Genomic DNA, 24,284 nt, shown 5'->3' with positions numbered 1-24,284 from the left:
TGGGTTGTTGTGATGGTCAATAACAGAGGCAGGGACAAACATTTCCTGCTTGGAGGAAAAGTGAAATAAATTTAAAAACAAATTTTAAAAATAGATAAATGAGCTGCCATTTACCTAGTTTACATTTCGGAGTGGGAAGGAAACTTAACGTATATGTTGCAATTAAATATGCATGCTTAGCTTTACATAAAGAAAAGAAATTAAAGCCAGGTTTTCCAGACCCAGTATTTTATTCCCAGAATGCACAAACCATTTCCTATCAACCTGATCAATAGAAAATTTTGGAGGTAGCTTTTTCAGTCTGGAGGAGGAACACTAAAAACTCAACATCCCATTGGGGGCTTTTGTTAATATCAGTTTATTTACAAATGTACAAGTTATGCCGAGGAGAGTCAGCATGCACCAGGTCAGGTGGGTTCATCTGGGTCCCCCAAACCAAGCAGCATGGGTTTGTGAACCCCTCACCCCCCCAACCCCCCAACCCCCACTTCTCTCTCTTGTTTTGGGCCATCCAGCTGAAAAATACATTCCATTCCAAAACTGTGTCTCCTCATTCTTTCCCCCAGGTACGCTTATTGAAAGCGAGTAGCCGGCAGCTCAAAAAAGCCACCGGCGATTCGTTTAGTGAGCAAAAGTTTCCAGCCGTTTCAGCCTCTTATAAGAATTAAACAAAAATTGGCGTTAAATAGGAATGACCTCGGCAGCAAGCCGAGAGCAGAACGTCGACCCAAAGCTTTCCTGAACAGAACTATGGGTTGAATGCTTGGTTGCAGCCTTGCACTCTGTATGTGCTCAGAGACACTGGGCCACATTCAATGTCAGTCCTGCGCAGAGTTAGACCCTGCAGTACCCAGAATCCGTCTCCTTTTCGAATTCAGGTGCAGAACAAAACTCTCGTAAGTTTCATTTCCTTTTAACCTCTTTAAAGAAATGTTTTTAATTTTTGATGTATTACGGTATTTTAATATTTTGTTGGAAGCTGCCCAGAGTGGCTGGGGAAGCCCAGCCAGATGGGCAGAGTATAAATAAATTATTATTATTATTATTATTATTAGGGAAATGTTTAAGAAGCAGGAGGGTCTTAGCGACAGAGAGGGAAGGAAGGAGGCACCTCTGAGTGTGTGTGTGCTTGTCAGCATTTGACACATTAAAAAAATAAAAATAAAACACTGTTGTAAGGTGCTAAGTCATGCAGCCGGCTTCACGTCTTGTTAGCTCCGGGAACAGACCCTGGCTTGCTCGAGCCTGGAAGAGATGGAGGAAAAGGGAACAGAAAGGGCTGTCAGACATTCAAATATTAAACTGAACAAGGCTGCAAACGCATCGCGCACACTGCCAAAACGCCACACACATTTAAAGCATTTCCAAGTTTCCTTGGAAGCACCCCAACAGAAAGGCCCCCCTTTGTCCTGATCCATGTGCAGAGCTCCTCTTGCATTCTTATGGAACCTCCAGATCCAGAGGCAATCTACCTTGATTCCTAGACCTTAGAGGCCTCTGGCCACAGGATGCTGGACTAGGTGGGCCTCCAGCCTTTCTTACGCTCTTCTATCCCCTTGGGGCTCGCTCACCCACCCAAGTTTGCTTTTAGACATGGTGGTGGTGCAACCACCTGCTGAAGGAACAAGCCGCCCCCCTCTTTCCGCTGCCTCCTCTGGGACCCAGGTGGGGACGGAGGGAGTGGGAGGGCCAGGTACTCACCGGTGGACGCAGTCCGGGATGTGGACCTGCTCCAAAGGGATCAGGTGGCCCAGTTCCTCCAGGCTGTCCACAAATTGCACCTTCCGGCTGAACTTGGAGCTGGAGAAAGAGAGGGTGCAAGAAAGAGAAGCTAAAGGGGCAGGCAGAGGCAGGAGCGAGGCAGCAGTAAATCACACTGAGCAAGCCAGAGTTAACTCTTGATTAGCAAAACAGGATTGCCACAGGAGTGTCAGGCCTAGGGAGTGTGATGGCTTGGGACTCGGACTCGGAACCAGAGGAGACTTAAGTCCACACCGGATCCTTTGCCTCAGGCATCATCTGAACCAAGTCTGGGGCCTGATCCTGAAGAGTCCCAGTCTGCACAGGTTCCCCTGCAACAAGCTCCAGCTGGGCCGAGTCCGGGGCCTGAGCCTGCCCTGGCTCCAGATGCGGGGATTCCCTCGTTGCCTCCAGCTGGGCCATCACTTACAGCTGCTCCACTACCGGTTGGGTCAGGAGAGGCTGAGGCGGCCCCTGGGTCTAGTAACCCACCGACGTCTCCCAAGCTGCAGAGACTGAGGTCTGAGAGAAGGAGAGACCTGAGTACTCGCAGGAGGAGTGCTCGCCTTCAGGCGAGACAGGGAGGTGAGTCGCCGGGGGATCAGAACCAGCCGTTACCCCGACAGAGATAAAAGGCTGCTGGACCCCACCCCAGGTTGCAGGAGCAACATTGCTGTATGTTAGATCCTGTACCTGTCCTTGCCTGGTGTCCTGCCTTGGCCCTGTCGGACCAACTCCCAGCGGAACCTGCAGATTCTGGACCAGTCCTGGACCGCGTTTCACGGGTTACCCCTGGGCCCAGCACAGGGAGCAAAGCAACTGTCTCCGGCAAGTCTTGCCCCCACGAAGCAGCTGCCGAGACTGAAGGTGCCCACCTCTCCAGAATTTTCCCAAAGCAATCTGAGACTACACCGGCATGTCTGCCTTTGCTCCTCTCTCTGCATGCGTCTCCTAGTCCTGGGAGACCAGGAGAGAGGGGAGCTTGTTGCAGCCAGAGGGAGAGACACCTGTGACTCTTCACCAAACAGACTCATCTCTGCTTCTTCGCCTCCCTCCTCTCCTGCCTCTGATTCTGGACTGCTCTCTGCCACAGATTCTCCCCGCTCACTAAGCCCTGTTGCCTCTTCAGCTTCCAACATCTCCTCTTCCCCATCTTCTCCCTCTGACCTCTCATCGCCGTCCCACCACCAATCCCTGGGTTCTGAGCCATCTTCCCTTGGGGGGTTTCCCACCTCATTCCTTCCACCATTCCTCTTCATCCATCCAGCCCATGGCAGCCCATGGATATGTGAGAGGAATTAGCAAGACCGGCCTGGTCAAGAGGCAGAGTGGAGCAGCAGCCAAATATCTATTCATTTTTTTTTATTTTCATTTTTTTACAATCAAGCAATACATAAATTCCAGGAAATCAATCCGTAAGCTTCACTAATCTAGGTTCATTGATTTTAATGGGTCTACTTGATTGGATGCGGTCTACAGACCCGTCACAGAGGAAATTCCTACATAAGAATCCATCTCCCTCGTTGGGTGAAACCCACCATACCAATATCATATTCCTTCTGCTCCACAATCCACTTTCAAAAGTCTTCCACAGACTTTTGAAAGGGCGGTTTATTTTTGTGAGGAGGGGGAGAGTTTGTTGTTATGTCTGTTGTTATCTGCTATAGTTTACAAATCAGATAACATCTTCTTTCCTGCTCAGAGGGGAGGCAATCTGATTCACACTTCTAAAGACAGAGAGTCTGCAATTAAAGAGACCAGAGACACATTCCCAGAATTCTACGGTTTTAACTCTCCCACAATGCTTTTCTCCTGTGTGAACCAAAGTTTTAACATACTAAGATTTCCCAATATCACTACATATGGTTTTTGGTTTTTGGTTTTATTATTATTATTATTCTATAAACTGCCCTATGATCCTCAGATGAAGAGTGGGATATAAATGTAATAAATATAAATAAATAAATAAATAAATAAATAAATAAATAAATAAATAAATTGGGGGGGGGGTGTTAGTTCATGGGTTCCATTTCACACCCACACACCCACAAAAGGACAATTTCCAACAACCCGAAGTCTGGTATTACCATATGGGAACCAGCAAACAGATTATTTGGTTAAATTGATAAAGATACACTAGGAGAATGAGATGTAACCTGTTCCCTTTTTCCAGACTGTCGGATGCCATAATGGGGTGGTGCAGTGGTGAGATTTAATAGATTTAAATGCAGTAAATAATAAAATGATAATAATTGGCCAACCTACCTGATGAAAGGTCTGAACACTGCCATCAACGCTTTGATGTACCAGGTGGGATGGACGATAATCAAGGTCTTCAGGTTCTTCCGGAGCCTGTCGCCAAAAAAATCCAAAGGAACTTAAGGCACTGTTTAACTGGTGGAACTCCCCGCCACAAGATTATCTGCAAATTGGCAAATGAACTTAATTTCCTTTTGGCTAGCCTCTGGTGTGAAAACATGTATTGTCGTTGTTTAAAAAAAAGAAACAGTGCTCAGTTGGTTAGACCGTGGTGCTGATAACACCAAGGTTGCAGGATTGAGCCCATTATGGGACAGCTGCATATTTCTGCTTGCAGAGGTTGGGCTAGATGACCCTCAAGGTCCCTTCCAACTCTATGATTCCATGAAGGAAAGAAACGAAAAGATTTCATTTTCCGGAAACAACGGTCTGTTTTTGCTTTTCTAAAACATCATATCGGTGTTTCGGAAATAATCCATTATTTTCTTACACAGTCCTAGTAGCCCTTTCAAAATAAACAGCGAAACACCAGCACACTGTATTTCAAAGCTGTGGTAGACAAATAAGAAAGAAGAAAAAAATGGACCTGAATGAAACTTAAAAGTGACCACGTCTGTTTAAGAATTTCTGCAGCAGGAAAGAGAAATGTCTTTCCATTATTTGCACCGGCCTATAAGTACAGTGTCCCATGAACTGCATGAAGATCAAACGTATCCATTCTGAAGGAAATCAGCCCTGAGTGCTCACTGGAAGGACAGATCCTGAAGCTGAGGCTCCAAGGCCACCTCATGAGAAGAGAAGACTCCCTGGAAAAGACCCTGATGTTGGGAAAGATGGGGGGCACAAGGAGAAGGGGACGACAGAGGACAAGATGGCGGGACAGTGTTGTTGAAGAGACCAGCATGAGTTTGACCAAACTGCGGGAGGCAGTGGAAGACAGAAGTGCCTGGCGTGCTCTGGTCCAGGGGGTCACATAGAATCATAGAATCATAGAGTTGGAAGAGACCACAAGGGCCATCGAGTCCAACCCCCTGCCAAGCAGGAAACACCATCAGAGCACTCCTGACATATGGTTGTCAAGCCTCTGCTTAAAGACCTCCAAAGGAGGAGACTCCACCACACTCCTTGGCAGCAAATTCCACTGTCAAACAGCTCTTACTGTCAGGAAAAGGCGGACACGACTAAACGACTAAACAACAACAATACGTACAGTGGATGCTTGGGTTGCGAACGTGATCCATGCAGGATGCATATTCGCAACCCGCAGCGTCGGCAACCCGCAACAACATGTCTGCGCACATGCGGGTTACGATTCGGTGCTTCTGCGCATGCACACAGTGTGATTTAACGCTTCTGCACAAGCATGACTGCTGAAACCCGGAAGTAACCCAGAAGTAAGCCATCGAAAGGCGGGATAGAGGGCAATTCGGCCCCCAATCTGGAAAAGATTCCCATAGCAGAGCAGATCCACAATTCCAGCGCAGCGAAAGGAAGCCCAGCTGGCGTTCGGGGAAAGTCCCAGATAGTTATCTGAACTATTTATTGTTCGGACTTGTAGTAAAGTCAGCAGGTGGGGAAAGTGGACTTGAAAAGCAGGTTTTGCAAGAAGACGTCATGGAGATCTGGGCGACAATTTGGCTTCAGCCGAAAGTTCAGGATCAATCCTGCCCAGCCGTGACCTTCAGCGTGAAGAAAGCATCTAGGAAGACCGGATCGTTGTGAGACTATTGCTCAGAGCTCTGGAGCGTAAATTCACGTCCAGTTCTGAAGAAAGAGGTGCTGAGAACTTGGGAATGTTTTCACGCAGCACAGGGCAGGAGAACCTTAGAATCATAAAACTCATTAGAGAGAGAGAGAGTTTAAAAAATATTTAGAATAACTTTTTCTTTAAAAACCTGAAGCCTTCCTTTTAGGAATTCTGGTTTTCCCAGTAGTGATGTATGGAAGTGAGAGCTGGACCATAAAGAAGGCTGATCGCCGAAGAATGGATGTTTTTGAATTCTGGTGCTGGAGGAGACTCTTGAGAGTCCCATGGACTGCAAGAAGATCCAAACTCTCCATTCTGAAGAAAACCAGCCCTGAGTGCTCACTGGAAGGACAGATCCTGAAGCTGAGGCTCCAAGGCTTTGGCCACCACATGAGAAGAGAAGACTCCCTGGAAAAGACCCTGATGTTGGGAAAGATGGAGGGCACAAGGAGAAGGGGACGACAGAGGACAAGATGGTGGGACAGTGTTCTCAAAGCTACCAGCATGAGTTTGACTAAGATGTGGGAGGCAGTGGAAGATAGGAGTGCCTGGCGTGCTCTGGTCCAGGGGGTCACCAAGAGGCGGACACGACTAAACGACAACAGGTGCCGAAATCCCAATGGAACAGAAAAGACTATTTATGTATGCGACCATGGCTGCGAAGATGTTATTGGCCCAGAGATTGAAAGAAAATAAAGTCTTTAGCAGAGAAGAATGGCAGATCGAGTTGATGGATTATGCCAGGAGAATCCGATATCGGGAAGACCAAACTTTTAATAAGGAATGGGGAAAATTTATAATTTATCTTAAAAACCATTGTAAACAGTTAAAATCGTTTGTAGGATTGGAATAACACTTGTAGTTTCATGGTGAATTTTTGGACGCAAGGGAGAGGTAAAAGATCTGGATTATTATAAAAGATGCAGGAGGAAATGATTAACCAAAGGACCCACAAAAGGGGAGGATTGAAGTTCAGGAGACTCTTGGGAATCTTGTTTCTATGTTGTATGTTGGATATATAACCGTAAAATCTTAATCTGAAAAACCAAATAAATAAATTATAAAATTATAAATTATAAAACCAAATAAATAAATAAATTATATATGTATATATAACCCCCTGCAAAGTCAGCCAGAACTGCTATAGCTGCAATCTTTTTTCTTTCTAGAATGTAGTTTTAAAATGTATTCATTTCCCCTCATAAAATTTATACACCGTTTGCTTATGAAAAGCAAAACGCCTACAAATAGAATAAATAAAATAAAAGCAACTCTTTTAAAAGTTCAGAAGATCAGCAATGAACTAAAACAGCTCAAAACACCCACCCACATTCTACATGTCCGGACAGGCTTTGCCTAAACAAAAATGTTTTCAGCAAGCGCCGAAAAGAGAACAGTGAAGGCCCCTGCTTGGCGTCAATAGGCGGGGAGTTCCGAAGTGGATCATTCCCAAAGTGGAAGAATGGGATTCACGTGGCACCTTGAACAGTGTTTTCGCTTTGCTTTTAGACTTTGTATCTGTTTGCTGCCCTGAGCTCCTTGGAGAGGAAGGGTGTCAAAGAGAAAAACAACCCACCGGATGTCAAAGAGAAAAACAACTACCAGACTTTTTGAATACATCTGAAGGCAGCCCTGTTTAAGGAAGCTTTTAATGTCTGATGCCGTGTTGTTTTTAATATTCGGTTGGAAGCCGTCCAGAGTGGCTGGGGAAGCCTAGCCAGATGGGTGGGGTATAAATAAATTATTATTATTAGTTAAAGGTAAATGACCCATGGACTGTTAAGTCCAGTCAAAGGCGACTCTGGGGTTGCAGCGCTCATCTCGCTTTCAGGCCGAGGGAGCCGGCGTTTGCCCACAGACAGCTTTCCGGATCATGTGGCCAGCAGGACTAAGCCGCTTCTGGCGAACCAGAGCAGCGCACGGAAACGCCGTTTACCTTCCTGCCGGAGTGGTACCTATTTATCTACTTGCACTTTGACGTGCTTTCGAACTGCTAGGTGGGCAGGAGCAGGGACCGAGCAACGGGAGCTCACCCCGCGTGGGGATTCAAACCGCCAACCTTCCGATCAGCAAGTCTAAGAGGCTCAGTGGTTTAGACAACAGCACCAGCCACGTCCCTATTACTATTACTATTACTATTACTATTACTATTACTATTACTATTACTAGTCCTGCTCCTTGAAGCTACAGAGCTCAAGCCTGCTCTGTCTGGGGAAGGAGGATTTGTTGATCAACCCAACCAGGCTGATTTTTTATTTTCTTAATAATATTGGGAGTTGTCTGGGACACAGATCCTTTTAAAAACACACAAGCTCTGTCAGGAGTAATCATGGACCAATGGTACCAAATAGTCTGGGAAATAGCCTTACTAGAAAAATTAACAAATAAACTGAAACGGACACGGGGACAAATAGAAGAAGACGCCTCCACCCCGGTATGGCTCCCCTTTATCACATACACAGCCCAACAAGACAACGACAATAATCCACCAACGGCATACAAATCAATATGGCTAACCTGATCCAAAACACCCACCTACCCCACTCACACACGAAAACAAAGACCACCACAGCCAACCACAAATGAACAACCACACCTTGGCCAACCCCAACCTCTCTCACCACCAAAGGAACACAAGCGAACAGCAAAGAACCTGCACAAGCAACGCTGACACAAAACCCCACATATAGTAAGTAAAATAGAAACATCGCCACCCGACCCCATCCCATAGCTGTCAACTTTCAGATTTGAAAGTAAGGGATTGTCAGCCTCACCTGTCTAGGGGACAGTCTACGGGATATCTAACAATCCGGGATAGCAGCGGGAAACAGCGCTGGAATAAGAGAATTTCCCGCAAAAAAAGGGAAGGTTGACAGCTATGCCCCATCCATCTTTCCCCCCCCCCTTCCACCTCTTTCCCCCTTTTCTTCCTAATGTCTCAACAAATGGAACTGATTTGTAAAAATGTCACATGGTGGGGGATATACGAGAGAGAGAGACATTGCAAACACTTTTGTAAATCAAGAAAATCTTTAATAAAAAGAAAAGGGGGGAAAAACCCACAGGCTCAGAGCCAATGCTGCTCACCGTCTGTCGATGGTTTGGTAACACTGCTTGATCCAGGAAAAGGAGGGCACCTGGTTGCGGGGTGTGGCTCCGCTCAGACACACCAGGATGTAATTTTCGGCGACCATCAGCTCCAGAGTCCCGATGATGTACCTGGGATTTGAGGCAAAACAGGGACGTCAGAGCCGGTTTCAAAAGTGCAATAAATACATTGGATAATAGATATCGGTCATTATATTATGGAAGCATGGGAGCGATTGTGGAATATGGATATAAAATTTACAGCTCCCTCGGCCAGTAAAGCGAGATGAGCGCCGCAACCCCAGAGTCGTTTGTGACTGGACTTACCATATTTTTCGCTCCATAAGCCGCACTTTTTTCCGACTAAAAAGTAAGGGGAAATGTCTGTGCGTCTTATGGAGCGAATGTGTGGTCGACCGCTGGCTCCCTTTCTGCCCCCTTGCTCAGGCCTCCATTGCTGAATGTTCTGCAGGCGGAGGCTGTTTGTTTCCCCAGCGACATGTGATTGGCGGATTAGATTATCTGTCTGGAAACTGTAGAAACGGCTCCCTTTCCTTTCCTTAAGAAGCTGCAGAACTGTGATTTGAACCCCATAAAAACGGGATTTTTTCCCTTTGCAAAGTAAGCTCAACAACTTTGAGCTGATCCTCAAAAAAAGGGGGTTCCCCCTTTGTAAAAAAAGCTGCACAATTTTGAGCTGATCCTCCAAAAAAAACAAGGCTTTTCCCATTTGCAAAAGAAGCTGCACAACTTTGAGCTGATCCCCCCAAAACTGGGCTTTCCCCCTTTCCTCCTCTAAAAACTAGGTGCATCTTATGGTCAGGTGCATCTTATGGAGCAAAAAATACGGTGACTGTCAGGAGTCCTTTACGTTTGCCTTTTATGGTTTAAGAGAAAATTACTGTATATGAAAATGATATATTGATGGTGGCGCTGTGGGTTAAAGCCTCAGCGCCTAGGGCTTGCCGATCGAAAGGTCGGCGGTTCGAATCCCTGCGGCGGGGTGCGCTCCCGCTGCTCGGTCCCAGCGCCTGCCAACCTAGCAGTTCGAAAGCACCTCCAGGTGCAAGTAGATAAATAGGGACCGCTTACCAGCGGGAAGGTAAACGGCGTTTCCGTGTGCGGCTCTGGCTCGCCAGAGCAGCGATGTCACGCTGGCCACGTGACCCAGAAGTGTCTCCGGACAGCGCTGGCCCCTGGCCTCTTAAGTGAGATGGGCGCACAACCCCAGAGTCTGTCAAGACTGGCCCGTACGGGCAGGGGTACCTTTACCTTTACCTTTTTTAACAGCGAGTAAATTGGCAAAAATGTCTAAATCTAAATCAAACAAATGTTGGAAATGTAAAGAGAAAGAAGGTTCCTTTTATCATATGTGGTGGTCTTGTAGTAAGGTTACCGGGAAATGATACACACTATATTGTAATGAATTGAAAAGGATGTTTCAAATAACGTTTGTAAAAAAAACACCAAACCAACCCAGAAGCTTTTCTTTTGGGAATTATAGGGACAGAACTACCCAAATTGCATAGAAATTTATTCATGTATGCTGCTACAGAGGCAAGAATGTTACTTGCCCAAAAATGGAAAGAAGCAGAAGTCCCAGTAAAGGAAGAATGGATACAAAAACTTACGGAATATGCAGAAATGGCAAAACTTACCGGAAGAATAAGAAATCAAGGTAACAAACTTTTTAGAAAAGAATGGAAATGGTTTATTGAATATTTACAGATAAATTGTAAACAGATCAAAACACTGGCAGGATTATTGTAATAACCTGCAGTTTCATAAGATTATATAAACAAACGAGCAAACTGAATGAATTTGGATATGCAGAAGAGATTAAAAAATAAATTTAAGAAACGGCAGAAAGGGGGGAAAGGAAGTCGAGCAGTGAAATGTTGAAATGTTTGTAAGATTAATGACATGTATAAATCTGGAAAGTATAAATAAACATGTTTTTAAAAATGCATTTAACGGAGAATTGTAGCATCCCCAGCAGTCGGCCCCCCTGGCTTAAGCCCTCTTTCCTTCCCAGTTTTGAGGGACCAGGTGGCTCTCACCTGAAGAGATTCTCCATGATGTATGGATAATCTGGGATGGAGCTGTCGGGTAAGTAGCACGAGGCAAACATGATGATGGCGTTCAGGCCTTCTCCAAAGTAGCCTGGAAGGGAATAAAGGGAGAGGTCAGCTGGGAATCCTTTGGGAGGAAGGGGTCACCAGTCACACTTGGATTTGTGTCTGCCACACGGTGACAGACAGGTTGGATAATAATAATAATAGTAATAATAATAATAATAATAATTTATTTGTACCCCCGTCCATCTGTCTGGGTTTCCCCAGCCGCTCTGGCCGGCTTCCAACAAAGATTAAAGATACATAAAATTGTCACATGTCAGAGAGCCGAGGGTCAAGGGTCCGAGGGTCAAGAAGCAAGGAGTCAAGAAGCCGAGGTCCAAGGATCAGGAAGCAAGAAGCCAAACGCAGCAAGACAGGGAACGTGTTGCTGTGGCAAAGAGCTGAAAGGAAATGCTGCCCTCATAGCCCTTCCTGGCTCTTGCCACCAGGTGTATCAAGTTACCAATCGGCCTCACCTGTGCGGCCGCGCCTTGCCTCTCCAGAACAAACTTAGGAAGGCCCCAGTCCTGTGAAGCCCTACTGGTCCCAGGGCCCGGCTCCTGCACGCACTCCTGACACTGGCATTATTCCTTACCTCCGTGAGAGATGACTTTCTTGTAGGGCTCGACGGCACCCAGGTCCACTTTCTGCTCCCGCTCGTCCGTCAGGAAAATCCGCCACTTGCGCCCGTCTTGGCCCTTGATGTCCACCACGCGGCCGGTGCAAAACTTCTCGGGCAAGTTGCCCTCCACCCTCCGGGCTCTGGGGAGATCATCTGTGCGCATCGGACAGGGCGGCCGGGGTGGGGGGGGGGTAGGGGAGAGGACCAAATTTGGGTCAATGTCACGCAAAGGATCTGGAAACGCCTGAGCAGAAGCTGGACAGCTTCTTCGGACAGCGTTTCCCAAACTTTGAAGCGGGTTGGTCTAGATGACCGCTGGGGTCCCGTCCAACTTACTGTTCTAGGATTCTATGAGCCTGTTTTCTCCACCACCACCCTCCTAGTTTCCTCAGGGCGCAGTGGATCCCACAAACAAATCTCTTTCCGTTCCCACGCAGGGCCCACCTCCCTGGGGTGTCGTCCGCCTTGGGAGAACCTCAAACCCAGGCCCCTCACCTTCCCATTCGAACTCGTGCCCGTTCTCGGAGCCCTCCTGGAGCTCGCTGTCGGACGGGGTCTCCAGCTCGTCCACGTTAATGTCCAAACTGCCTTCCGGCGTGGCTTCCAGCTCCTCTCCAGATTTCACCGAGCTGAGATCGGGGGCTGGGAGTCTTCTCTTCATGAGCCGTCGACCGCACAGCTCTAGGGTGTTGGGGGCGACTGGTGTGGGGCAGAGGAGAAGAAGGGGGGGGGGAATCAGAGGTCAGAGGCCGGACGCTCGCTTGGCATGCAGAAAGACACTGATTCAATGATTCAATTCTGAAACAGGAGGGTGGACTAGATGGGCCTTGGAGGGCCCTTCCAACTCTTATGATTCAGTGATTTAGGCCCATGGACAGGTCAAACTGAGGCACTGCCAATGAGGGGAGGGGCCTGGACAGGGGCCCCCACATGCCAGAAGGGAGACACACCCACCCTGTTACTCCAGCAAACCCAAGCAGCCACCTGGTGGGTCTCTTACCTGGGCTCATTTCTGAACTGGATTCTTCCAGATCCTCCTCAGAGATCTCCTCTGGAAGAGGCCTGCAAGGCAGAAAAGAGAAGGGGCCTCTGAGGAACGAGAGGAAGGTGGGGGAGGCAGAGGCAGCATTGCCTAGCAGCTATAGCAGGAGCAGCTGGCATTTTCCATCCCAAGAACCTTCTGAGGGCCACAGGGCCAGAGGGAAGAGTGGTACAGCCAGCTAGTTTCTATCCACACCTTCCCCCCATCTTCCAACTAAATAATAATAATCAATAATAATAATAATTTATTATTTATTCCCCGCCCATCTGGCTGGGTTTCCCCAGCCACTCTGGGCGGCTTCCAACAGAACACTAAAATACAATAGCCTATTAAACATTAAAAGCTTCCCTAAACAGGGCTGCCTTCAGATGTCTTCTAAAAGTCTGGTAGTTATTTTTCTCTTTGGCATCTGGTGGGAGGGTGTTCCACAGGGCGGGTGCCACCACCAAGAAGGCCCTCTGCCTGGTTCCCTGTAACTTGGCTTCTCATAGCGAGGGAACTGCCAGAAAGCCCTTGGCGCTGGACCTCAGTGTCCAGGCAGAACGATGGGGGTGGAGACGCTCCTTCAAGTATACTGGACCGAGGCCGTTTAGGGCTTTGAAGGTCAGCAGCAACACTTTGAATTGTGTTCGGAAACGTACTAAGCAGAAATTAGGTTTGACCAGAGGTCAAGGAGACATCCCAGCAAAGGAGGTAGGTGTGTTTCTTGGGGAAGGGCCGGATAAAGGACTGGAGGGCCGCATTGGCCCTGCCCTGCCAGGCCTGAGCTACAGCACCTAAGAACCCAAGAACTGCCTGGGCATAGGTGTGGTGTGTTTCCTCCCAGCGAGGAGTCCCATGGATGCCTCGGGGAGGTGCCTGCCAGGTTGAGATGGATGCCCCTTTTTTCCAGCACCCCTGCGGCCAACCGGACAGCCGGCGAGCTGAGCTGAAAGGCCCACCCCTATCACTCGGGCTCCAGCCAGCCAATGCCCAACGTTCTAAGATAGACTGCTCTTGGGCATGAAGGCTCCGTTCCTCCATCTCCTCCCCGGGACACCCGCCGTCACCTGCGTTACCCCGGCACGCGGCTTACCGAGGGAATTCATCATCCTGCCATTCTTCCTTCAGTTCCATGTCCTTGATGTTCACGGCCTCATCGGTGGTGTCTCCCCGTTCGGGAGAAAGAGGTTCTGCGGCGTCCTTCTTAAACCTGCAACAGAGAGGGAGAGATTGGTCGATTGGACGTCCTGCAGACGTCTCCGCAGAAGTTCGTCTTGGTGCTGAGTTCCAAAGAAGCTTGGTCAAAATTGAGTGGCAACGGCTGTGACCTTTCGCACCCAGAACCCCTCTGTCCAAGGACATCTGAGCTTGGTTTCCCCAGCCACTCTGGGCAGCTTCCAACAAAGTATTAAAATACAGTGGTCTGTTAAACATTAAAAGCTTCTCTAAAGAGGGCTGCCTTCAGATGCCTTCTAAAAGTCTGGTAGTTGTTCTTATTGCCAGCTGGTGGGAGGGCGCTCCACAGGGCAGGTGCCACTCCCAAGAAGGCCCTCTGTCTGGTTCCCTGTAACTTGGCTTCTTGCAGGGAGGGAACTGCCAGAAGGCCCTCAGAGCTGGACCTCAGTGTCTGGGCAGAACGATGGGGGTGGAGACGCTCCTTCAGGTATACTGGACCGAGGCCGTTTAGGGCTTTAAAGGTCAGCACCAACACTTTGAATTGTGCTCGGAAACGTACTGGGAGCCAATGTAGGTCTTTCAGGACCGGTGTTATGTGGTCTCGGAGGCCGCCCCCAGTCACCAGTCTAGCTGCCACATTCTGGATTAATTGCAGTTTCCGGGTCACCTTCAAAGGTAGCCCCACGTAGAGCGCATTGCAGTAGTCCAAGCGAGAGATAACTAGAGCATGCACCACTCTGGCAAGACAGTCTGCGGGCAGAGAGGGTCTCATCCTGCGTACCAGATGGAGCTGGTAGACAGCCGCCCTGGACACAGAATTGACCTGCATCTCCATGGGCAGCTGTGAGTCCAAAACGACTCCCAGGCTACGCACCTGGTCCTTCAGGGGCAGAGTTACCCCATTCAGGACCAGGGAGTCCTCCACACCTGCCCACCTCCTGTCCCCCCCAAAACAGTACTTCTGTCTTGTCAGGATTCAACCTCAATCTGTTAGCCGCCATCCATCCTCCAACCGCCTCCAGACACTCACACAGGACCTTCACTGCCTTCACTGGTTCTGATTTGAAAGAATTATCCCGTCCCAACCAACACACCACTGAAATCGCTGCCTATTCCTCTGCAATAGTGCCGGATTTATGTATAAGCTAAACAAGCTATACCTTAGGGCCCCACCCTCTCGGGGCCCCCAAACAATTTAAAGGGGGGGACTGCTTGTACATTTCCAAAATATAAGATAAAAAACAAATAAAATAAAACCTGCATACAGCAACCGTGTTTTGTGTTGTGTAGGCTCCTAAGCTTACACAATCCCGGACGAGCCCAAACTCTTTAGACTCTTGAGACTCTTGAGAGTCTCATGGACTGCAAGAAGATCCAACCTATCCATTCTTATGGAAATCAGCCCTGAGTGCTCACTGGAAGGACAGATCCTGAAGCTGAGGCTCCAAGACTTTGGCCACCTCATGAGAAGAGAAGACTCCCTGGAAAAGCCCCTGATGTTGGGAAAGATGGAGGGTGCAAGGAGAAGGGGGCGACAGAGGACGAGATGGCGGGACAGTGTTGTTGAAGAGACCAGCATGAGTTTGACCAAACTGCGGGAGGCAGCGGAAGACAGGAGGGCCTGGCATGCTCTGGTCCAGGGGGTCACAAAGAGTCGGACACGACTAAACGACTAAACAACAACAGGCTCCTAAGATGTAAGCAATGGGCCCTGCCTGCTAGCCTGCTCCCTAAAATACCACTGGTTTGCTCCTTTCTATGTGGGACGCAGGTGGCGCTGTGGGTTAAAGCCTCAGCGCCTAGGGCTTGCCGATCGAAAGGTCGGCGGTTCGAATCCCTGCGGCGGGGTGCGCTCCCGCTGCTCGGTCCCAGCGCCTGCCAACCTAGCAGTTCGAAAGCACCTCCGGGTGCAAGTAGATAAATAGGGACCGCTTACCAGCGGGAAGGTAAACGGCGTTTCCGTGTGCAGCTCTGGCTCTGGCCAGAGCAGCGATGTCACACTGGCCACGTGACCCGGAAGTGTCTCCAGACAGCGCTGGCCCCCGGCCTCTTGAGTGAGATGGGCGCACAACCCCAGAGTCTGTCAAGACTGGCCCGTACGGGCAGGGGTACCTTTACCTTTACCTTTACCTATATCTAGGGTGCCTACATTCTGCATGGACTAGTTGCATGGCAACATGTGCAAATGGATTTAGATACCTATTAGCTCCATCAATTACCATATAGCATATATTCAACACAAAAAACAGCAGCAATTTGTTGTTGACAAAGGACAGCTAGACATATAAAGGGCCCCATTACCTTCAGTAGCTTAGGGACGCATCAAACCTAAATCTGGCCCTGACCTCCGCAGGTTCACCCTCTTTCCTCCCTCTGTCGTCAAATTTTGGGCTCTAGCGCCAAGCAGACCTGCTCTCTGGTGCAAAAGCAGTTGCACCTTCTCCCCCTGTCAACGACCTCTGCCTCGGTTTCCCTCCCCTTCCTGCATCATACCGCTCATTGTAAGCTCCTCGGGGCAGAGACCAGCCTCCTCTTTCTCTGCAAACACAGCCGTCGTGCAACACCAGAAATGTTATTTAAAACGACAACAGTGATAATTAACGTCAACAATAGTTGGCGATGCATTAGAACGAAGCCCAAGCCGTCGGGAATTACCTTCCAAATGAATTTGGCCTCTGGGAGCTACCGGTTGCCCAACTGAGTAGCTCAGGAGGTTAAGAACTGGGATGAGAGAAAGTTTGCTCCAGGTAATCCCCAAAGGTTTCTCATGCTAAATATTCACCGCAGGGCTGGTTTTGCAGCCGTGCGCCACACCCAGGAGGGGGAGAGGCTGTTTGCTCCCGTAGCAACCGGGCCGATGGATCGGCAAGCTCTGCACAAACTATGCAAAAAACCAGCTCTGCGATGGGAGGCGGATCCTGGCACGGCATTTGAGTTCTCGAACACAAGGTGAACCTGAAAGGACAAGCAGCCCTGCTGGATTGGGGCCAAGAGGCCTAGCCAATCAGGAATCCTGTTTCCCACGCTGGCCAGTCAGGGAAGACAACAGCCGGCCGAACGCCCGGCCTTCGATTGAATCGCCTGTTCCCAGCGCCAGGCAATTCTGAGAGGTAAACTGCCCCTGAGAATGGAAGCTCCCTTCCACTAGCAAGGCTTTGCTGCTGACCTCTTGGTTTTAGAATCATAGACTCGTGGAGCTGGAAGGGGCCACAAGGTTCATCTAAATCCAGACCCCTGAAATGCAGGAATCTTTGGCCCGATGCGGTGCTCGAACTCGTGGCCTTGAGGTTAAGAGTCTCATGCTCTCATGCTCTGAGCTATCCTAGCGTTTGATAGATAGGTTTCAAAATTTATTTTGTTGTGAAGGATGCAGTCCCTCGACCAAACTGCCCAGAAGGAAGAAGCCCTTCCGACAACGAGGGAAACTTGTGGAACTCCAGGCCACAAGATGTCTTAAATGGAGATTCCAGATTCAGGAGCAGTCTACCACATGTTCGGGACAGGGGAAAGACGCTCCTTGTAACTTTCCGAGAGGTGCCTGGCTCTCTGCTGGCGGGCTAGATGGGAGCCTTACTCGGCCGCAAAGACATTTGTACATGGGATCGTCGAGTTCGAAGGGACCTTGGGGTCATAGACCAACCTGTCGCGATGCAGGCTAAAATTAGATCATACATGACAGGTGGCCATCTATCTTCTTCTTTAAAACCTCCGAAAAAGAGTCTGTTCCACTCTTCCTCTTACTGTCAGAAAGTTCTTCCTGATGGTCTGTCAGAATCTACTTTCTTGTAAATTGAAGCCATGGGTTCGAGTCCTACCCTTGGAGAAAACCAGTTTTTTCCATCGACCATGTGACAGCCCTTAAGGATGCGCTAGCAGCTTTGGAAACTCCAGGGGGCTCCAATCCACAAAAAAGAAAACGGAGTACTCCTCTTTCGGAAGTCATTGGCAGGAACTTAAAAGTGGCTTTGGCAAAGAGCGCTTGGCAAGCAGCTGCTCTCACTGCCAGCCCTTGGTTGCAAGTTGCAACTCAACAAGTGGTAGGCTTGTATTTTAGAATGATTGGGCAAATATAGCATAAATTGGGTGCTGCTTGTTTGTACAGAAAGCTTGGTTAAACGCAGCAGAATTCAAATTGCATTTGGAAGTAAGCATGGCTCCGTGGGGAGAGGAGGGATGTGACCACGGTTGTGTGCCAACCGGAATAATAATAATAATAATAATAATAATAATAATAATAATAATAATAATAATAATTATTATTATTATTATTAATTTATTTATACCCCCCCCCATCTGGCTGGGCCTCCCCAGCCACTCTGGGCGGCTTCCATAGAAACCAAAAATACAATAAAATCACACGTTAAAAACTTCCCTGAACAGGGCTGCCTTAAGATGTCTTCTGAATGTCAGGTAGTTGTTTATCGCTTTGACATCTGCTGGAAGGGCGTTCCACAGGGCGGGCGCCACTACCGAGAAGGCCCTCTGCCTGCTTCCCTGTAACTTGGCTTCTTGCAGTGAGGGAACCGCCAGAAGGCCCTCGGAGCTGGACCTCAGCGTCCGGGCAGAACGATGGGGGTGGAGACGCTCCTTCAGGTATACTGGACTGAGGCTGTTTAGGGCTTTAAAGGTCAGCACCAACACTTTGAATTGTGCTCGGAAACGTACTGGAAGCCAATGTAGGTCTTTCAAGACCAGTGTTATATGATCTCGGCGGCCGTCCCCAGTCCCCAGTCTAGCTGCCGCATTCTGGATTAGTTGTAGTTTCCGAGTCACCTTCAAAGGTAGCCCCACGTAGAGTGCATTGCAGTAGTCCAAGCGGGAGATAACCAGATAATTTCAGAGAAGTGAAATTACACACTTTGGTTCTAATCCGCAAGCCAGCCATGGGCTGCGCCTGTGCTTCCTGAACATGTAGATGACCAGTGTTGTCTCATTTGACATTGCCAATAACTTGCTATCAATAGCCGGAGGAAGGGGTCGCCTCAATTAACTCCCACCCACCCACCCCACCCCAAATCCTTTTAAGCTGCTCACAGGTCCTGGTATGATCAGTAGAAACAGTTGGTCCTGGCAAGTATCAACCACCCTCAATTCCAACCTGACAATTGCCACCTGCCCAGGTTTTAACTTGTCTGAATTAATTTTTAAGATGTATTTTAATGAATTGATGTCTGTTTTTAATGCATATTGTGTTGTATTTATGATGTTAGCCGCTCTGAGCCCGGCCTCAGCCAGGAAGGGCGGGATACAAATAAAAAAATATTATTATTATTATTATTATTATTAAGATATCTGAAAATGGCAATCACACCTCCTCTCTCAGTCTCCTCTTTCTCCTCTCAGTCTCCTCTTTCCCACACCTGACTCCTTCAACTGTTCCTCACCAGGCTTGTATCTTCCTGGTTCACTAGGGGAGTGCACTGAACGAAAGTGAGCCTGAATCTGTGCTGGCTGCAAAACACCTCATTCCAGATCGGTGATCTGTGTCTCGCTGAGCCTCTCAGACATGAATCACGCTCCCCTCCTTCTTCTCCTCCTCCTTCTCTCCGGACAAGTCAAACAGGTCCTAACGCATCTGCACGTTGAAAAGGCAGAGATTTCTTTGGCTGATGTCATGTCCCAGGAACAGCAGCGGCCAGAGAGACAAAATGTGGTTTATTTTGCAGAGGGAGTGTTGTGTCTGTCGTAGAACAATGGAATCGAAGAGTTCCTGGCCAGACCTCTCTACAGAAAACATGAAATTGTCAAGGACGAGAGCCTCCCTGAGCATGTTTGGTGTGTTATTTATTTCTGCGCTCCTTTGCGGCAGACAAGGCCAGAGTCAAGAGTAGATAGACATACACGCCCTGCTCACAGATAGATGCCATTCACATACATAGAAGCAGAATTGTAGAGATGTAAGGGACCCCAGAGAGACGCGGGTGGCGCTGTGGGTTAAACCACAGAGCCTAGGACTTGCCAATCAGAAGGTCGGCAGTTCGAATCCCCGCGACGGGGTGAGCTCCCCTTGCTCGGTCCCTGCTCCTGCCAACCTAGCAGTTCGAAAGCACATCAAAGTGCAAGTGGATAAATAGGTTCTGCTCCAGCGGGAAGGTAAACGGTGTTTCCGTGCGCTGCTCTGGTTCGCCAGAAGCGGCTTAGTCCTGCTGGCCACATGACCCGGAAGCTGTACGCCGGCTCCCTCGGCCAATAAAGCAAGGTGAGCGCCGCAACCCCAGAGTCGTCCGTGACTGGCAGGGGTCCCTTATCTTTACCTTTAAGGGATCCCAGGGGGTCATCCAGTCCAACCCCCAGCAACGTAGGCATCTCAACTACAGCATCCATGACAGCCATCGAACCTCTGCTTTAAAATCTCCAAGGAAGGAGAGCCCACCACCTTCCAAAGGAGCCCATTTCACCATCTAACAGCTCTTGCTGCCAGAAAGTTCTTCCTGATGTTGAGTCGGAATCTCCTTTCTTGTGACTTGAAGCCATGGGTTCGAGTCCTCCCCTCCGGAGCAGGAGACAGCTTGTTCCTTCTTCCATGTGACAGCCTTTCAGATATTTGAAGATGGCTCTCATATCTCCTCTTTCCCAGGCTAAACATACCCAGCTCCTTCAACCGTTCCTCATCAGGCTTGGTTTCCAGACCCTTGATCATCTTGGTCACCCTCCTCTGCACATGTTCCAGCTTGTCAACATCCTTCTTAAATTGTGGCACCCAGAACCGGACACAGCATTCCAGGTGGGGTCTGACCAAGGCAGAAGAGAGTGAGACGATTGCTTCCCTTGATCTGGAAACTAGACTTCTGTTGATGCAGCCTAGAATAGCATTAGCCTTTTTTGCTGCTGCATCACACGGTTGAGTTTGCGGTCTGCTGAAACCACATCACAGCAAAAGGGGCGTCTCATGACACCTGAAAGACTCACCATTGTATTATGGAAGGGGCGGAGAACCTTCTTCAGGCCTGAGGGCCGCAGTCCCTTTTGAGGAACCAACCAGAGGCCAAATGTCAGTCATGGGCGAGGCCTGAGGCAATAGTGGGCGGAGCACTGCAAGTGAATTTTACTTTAATATACAGTCATACCTCGGGTTAAATATGCTTCGGGATGAATATTTTTGGGTTGCGCTCCGTGGCGACCCGGAAGTAACAGAGCGCGTTACTTCCAGGTTTCGCCATTCGCGCATGTGCAGAGGCTCAAAATGGCGTCGTGCGCATGCACAGAAGTGGTGAATTGTGACCCGTGCACACACAGACGTGCAAACGCGGGTTGTGTTCACTTCAGAATGCAAACGGGGCTCCAGAACGGATCCCGTTCGCATCCAGAGGTACCAATGTAATAATCTAATTTCTACACAACAACAATTAAAAGCTCAGAAAGTTGAAACGGAAATAGGCCAAAACCAGAACTCGCATCAACTTTCGAAACATCTGGGTAGGTTTGTCTAAGCAGCAATGTTTTTAGTGGGGCTGGGAGATATATTGATATATCATCCAAAACCAGATCGTGACATCGGTTTCATAATTTCTGACCTGGCAGTATATTGCAAATCGTGATGTGTGCCTCCTATGCAAAAATGTGGGGAAACCAGATTATCGCCCAGCCCTGGTTTTTAGCAGGCCCCCCAAAGACTACAGTGAAGAAGCTTGATATCAATAGGCAGGGAGTTCCACAGTTGACACGCTAAACAATCAAATCTTGCAAATGCAGAACAGGAATTATGTAGCAGCGCCAGTTCCACCGATCGAATTGGCCCAGGAGGCGTTTATGGGCTAAGGCGATTTTGAAGGTAAACCGGTCCCAAGTTGTTAAGGGCTTTGTATATTAATAGTGACACCTTTGAACTTGGTTCTCTCCCTGTTTCATCCTCACTAAACAACCCCAAGAGGTCGGTTAGGCTGAGAAGCCGCAATGCGACCCAAGGATGCCCCATGTCCTTCATGGCCGAGCGAGGATTCGAACTCTCGTCTCCCAGACTGACTCTCTGTCGACACTACGACGTGGGTGTTGGCCCCTAAGACACTTTGGACGGGTCCCAAATGTCGGGTGTGGAACATTTTATATTCACGGCATCCCAAATTCTGCAGAGCCAGGATTTCACATGGTGATTAACCCCGTAAGGTGTGGAGCACGAAACAGGGATGGAGGACTCCTTCCTGTAACCCGCAGAGCAGTGTATTATTATTTTTCCTTTGGCAGGTTCTCCAAGCCTTCTTTTCTCTGTTGCGGTTATAAAGCGCCCTGAGATCTTGCGACAAAGGACGGTATATATATAAATCCAATAAATAATAATAATAAATAAGTAGAATGATACAGGCTTATTTTGAACCTCCCTTGGGAATGTCTCCAAGAATGCCTGAGATTTGCAGACTGAACAGGAAAGGTCATAAAAACATAGCAAGCCAGTTTTTACCTGATCAGAGCCACTTAGCTCACTTAGCCCACTACACGGACCGGCAGCATCTCTCCAGGGGACATTCCCAAATCTACCCAGAACCTTCTGCGTGCAAGGCAGGTTCCCTTGCCCACTGAGTGACGCCCCCTTCCCTTAAAAACAATGCCAAGCTTTCAGCCATGGAGGTATTGAGGAAATGACTGTTTCAATACTGGCACAGGAGGGTTGAAGTCAGTATCGCCCACACTGGCCAGCAGCAACCCCCCAGGATTTTGGACAGGAGGTTTTTTTCGCCTAGCCCTACCTGGAAATGCCAGAAATTAGACAAGGAGCCTTCTGCACACAGAGCAGGCTCTCTGCCTCTGAGACCCCCTTGCGAATCACCTTTCGGACTCACCTTTCCGAAGGCAGAGCCGCCTCATCGCCAACGTAAGAGCCCATCCGGCCCCACTGCAAGGACTAATTCGGGCCTCGCCTGCTCCTAAGAGGAGGTCAAAGACACAAAACAGCAACTCTGGGGTGTTCCAAGATGCCGGCGTACAGCCTGGACTCATCCCAAACTGGTTTTTCAGCATGATTCAGAATTGGGTGGCTGGGTCCTAATGCCGTTGCAAGAGGTAAAACAATTTTTTAAAGTAAGATTGGGAGAAATAAGGACATATGAGCAGTCCTGGTGGTCAAGGGCAGTAGCCTATCTAGATCAGTTTCCTGTTATCACAGTGACCAAAGGGAATCTGGGTAGACTGCCTCTGGGGCTGGAGGCTCCATAAGTCCCTGTAACTTCACTTCTCATCGAACCATGTCCAGCTCTGAGGGCCTATTGGCAGTTCCCTTGCTGGGTGCTTTAGCTGAGATTCCTGCACTGCAGGGGGTTGGACTAGATGACCGTCAGAGTCCCAAGTCTACGATTCTATCATTCTATGAAAAGTGAAGGGAACCAGGCAGAGGGCCTTCTCGGTGGTGGCACCCGCCCTGTGGAATGCCCTCCCACCAGATGTCAAAGAGATAATCTATATGACTTTTAGAAGACATCTGAAGGCAGCTCTGTATCAGGAGTTTTTAATGTTTTTTTTTAAAAAAATGTTTTTACTTATACTTTTCAAATTTATACATTTCACTAGTTTTACAACCAATATAACATTTCAGAGTTTGACCTCCTGCCCCCTCTTTCTGTGGCTCCTTAAATTCATTTTTTAATACCTTCCGCCTATCCAAATTCATTTAATTTGCTCATTTAATTATCTACTTTTAAGTATATACTCTTATGAAACTGCAGGTTATTACAATAATCCTGTTAATGTTTTTATCCATTTGCAATTTATCTGTAAATATTCGGTAAACCATTTCCATTCTTTTATAAAAAAAAGTTTATATTTATTCCTTATTTTTCCGGTAAGTTTCGCCAATTAAAGTTTTCTGTTTTGTGGTGTTTTTTATATTTTGCTGGAAGCGGCCCAGAGTGGCTGGGATACAAATAATAAAGTTATGATTATGGTGATGATTAAGCACATCAGAGGAGCTCTGTATGTGGACCAGGCCAGTGGCCCCTAAGAAACCTGGGAACCAAGTTGAACCAAACAGCAAATAAAAATCGACACCTGAAAACCTTTTCAGTTCTCGTGCTCTTCAGCAAGTGAAACAGCTGTAGACTTTCCAGCCCTGCACCATCTTTTCTGGCCAACATTCAGGATTGTTGTTGGGGCTCCTGATGTTTATTTGCCACGATAACTAGGAATGGAGCCTCCATAGGCAGTGGCAGTCTACCTGGGAGGCCAGACATGGGTCTCTATATTCTCCTGTTTTGCACCCAACCCTGCCCCCTAGTGTTGGCTAGTGGAGTAGCAGCACTGTCAAGTTTTAAAAGCCCTTTTCCGTCAATAAACGGCCCTCTTCTTCCGCAACCTTGTGAAATGTGTATTTTTATGACTGACATGCTGCACATGTTCGTGTGTCAGGGTGCTGGCACCTGCATACGCCCATTGAAAGGAATGCAGCCCGGATAGGCGGTGTCCATAAAAAGGTAAACGGACCCCTGACCATTAGGTCCAGTTGTGGCCGACTCTGGGATTGCGGCGCTCATCTCGCTTTACTGGCCAAGGGAGCCGGCGTACAGCTTCCGGGTCATGTGGCCAGCA

At 48.5% G+C, this 24,284-nt stretch overlaps 1 protein-coding gene and 1 long non-coding RNA gene across 3 annotated transcripts in view; one reads left to right on the top strand and one right to left on the bottom strand.

The window, feature by feature from the left end:
• The window catches only part of LOC307205877, a 278,382-nt gene extending 266,849 nt beyond the window's left edge, over positions 1–11,533 (top strand). The window contains exons 2-3 of the long non-coding RNA XR_013834146.1: positions 11,241–11,340; positions 11,410–11,533. This is a non-coding gene — a long non-coding RNA (uncharacterized lncRNA). The remainder of the gene's footprint in view (positions 1–11,240; positions 11,341–11,409) is intronic.
• On the bottom strand, positions 212–22,704 carry BNIPL (BCL2 interacting protein like). Of its 2 annotated transcripts, none has more exons than XM_079958342.1 (10): positions 22,547–22,704; positions 13,690–13,806; positions 12,573–12,634; positions 12,068–12,271; positions 11,546–11,725; positions 10,894–10,996; positions 8,834–8,965; positions 4,006–4,092; positions 1,702–1,800; positions 212–1,245 (listed from the first exon to the last, which is right to left on the bottom strand). In XM_079958342.1, exons 1-10 carry the CDS (start codon positions 22,588–22,590, stop codon positions 1,212–1,214), a joined length of 1,062 nt encoding a protein of 353 aa, XP_079814468.1. In that variant the 5' UTR covers positions 22,591–22,704; the 3' UTR covers positions 212–1,211. The 2 variants fall into 2 exon arrangements, with proteins under 2 accessions (XP_079814468.1, XP_079814469.1); XM_079958343.1 differs by lacking the exon at positions 22,547–22,704 and adding an exon at positions 16,428–16,575.
• Between the last annotated feature and the right edge of the window lie 1,580 nt (positions 22,705–24,284).

The sequence above is a fragment of the Podarcis cretensis genome (assembly GCF_951804945.1).
Source record: "Podarcis cretensis genome assembly, chromosome: 16".
Lineage (NCBI taxonomy): Eukaryota > Metazoa > Chordata > Lepidosauria > Squamata > Lacertidae > Podarcis > Podarcis cretensis.
This window is presented reverse-complemented; position numbering and strand designations above follow the sequence as displayed.

What these genes read in the sequence shown, in the direction of transcription:
- BNIPL (XM_079958342.1), bottom strand. Translation starts at nt 22,590, where the DNA reads ATGGGCTCTTACGTTGGCGATGAGGCGGCTCTGCCTTCGGAAAG. An exon ending in TACCAAACCATCGACAGACG is followed by an intron (nt 4,093 to 8,833) that starts GTGAGCAGCATT and finishes TTTTGGCGACAG; the next exon opens with GCTCCGGAAGAACCTGAAGA. An exon ending in ATCCCGGACTGCGTCCACCG is followed by an intron (nt 1,246 to 1,701) that starts GTGAGTACCTGG and finishes CATCTCTTCCAG; the next exon opens with GCTCGAGCAAGCCAGGGTCT.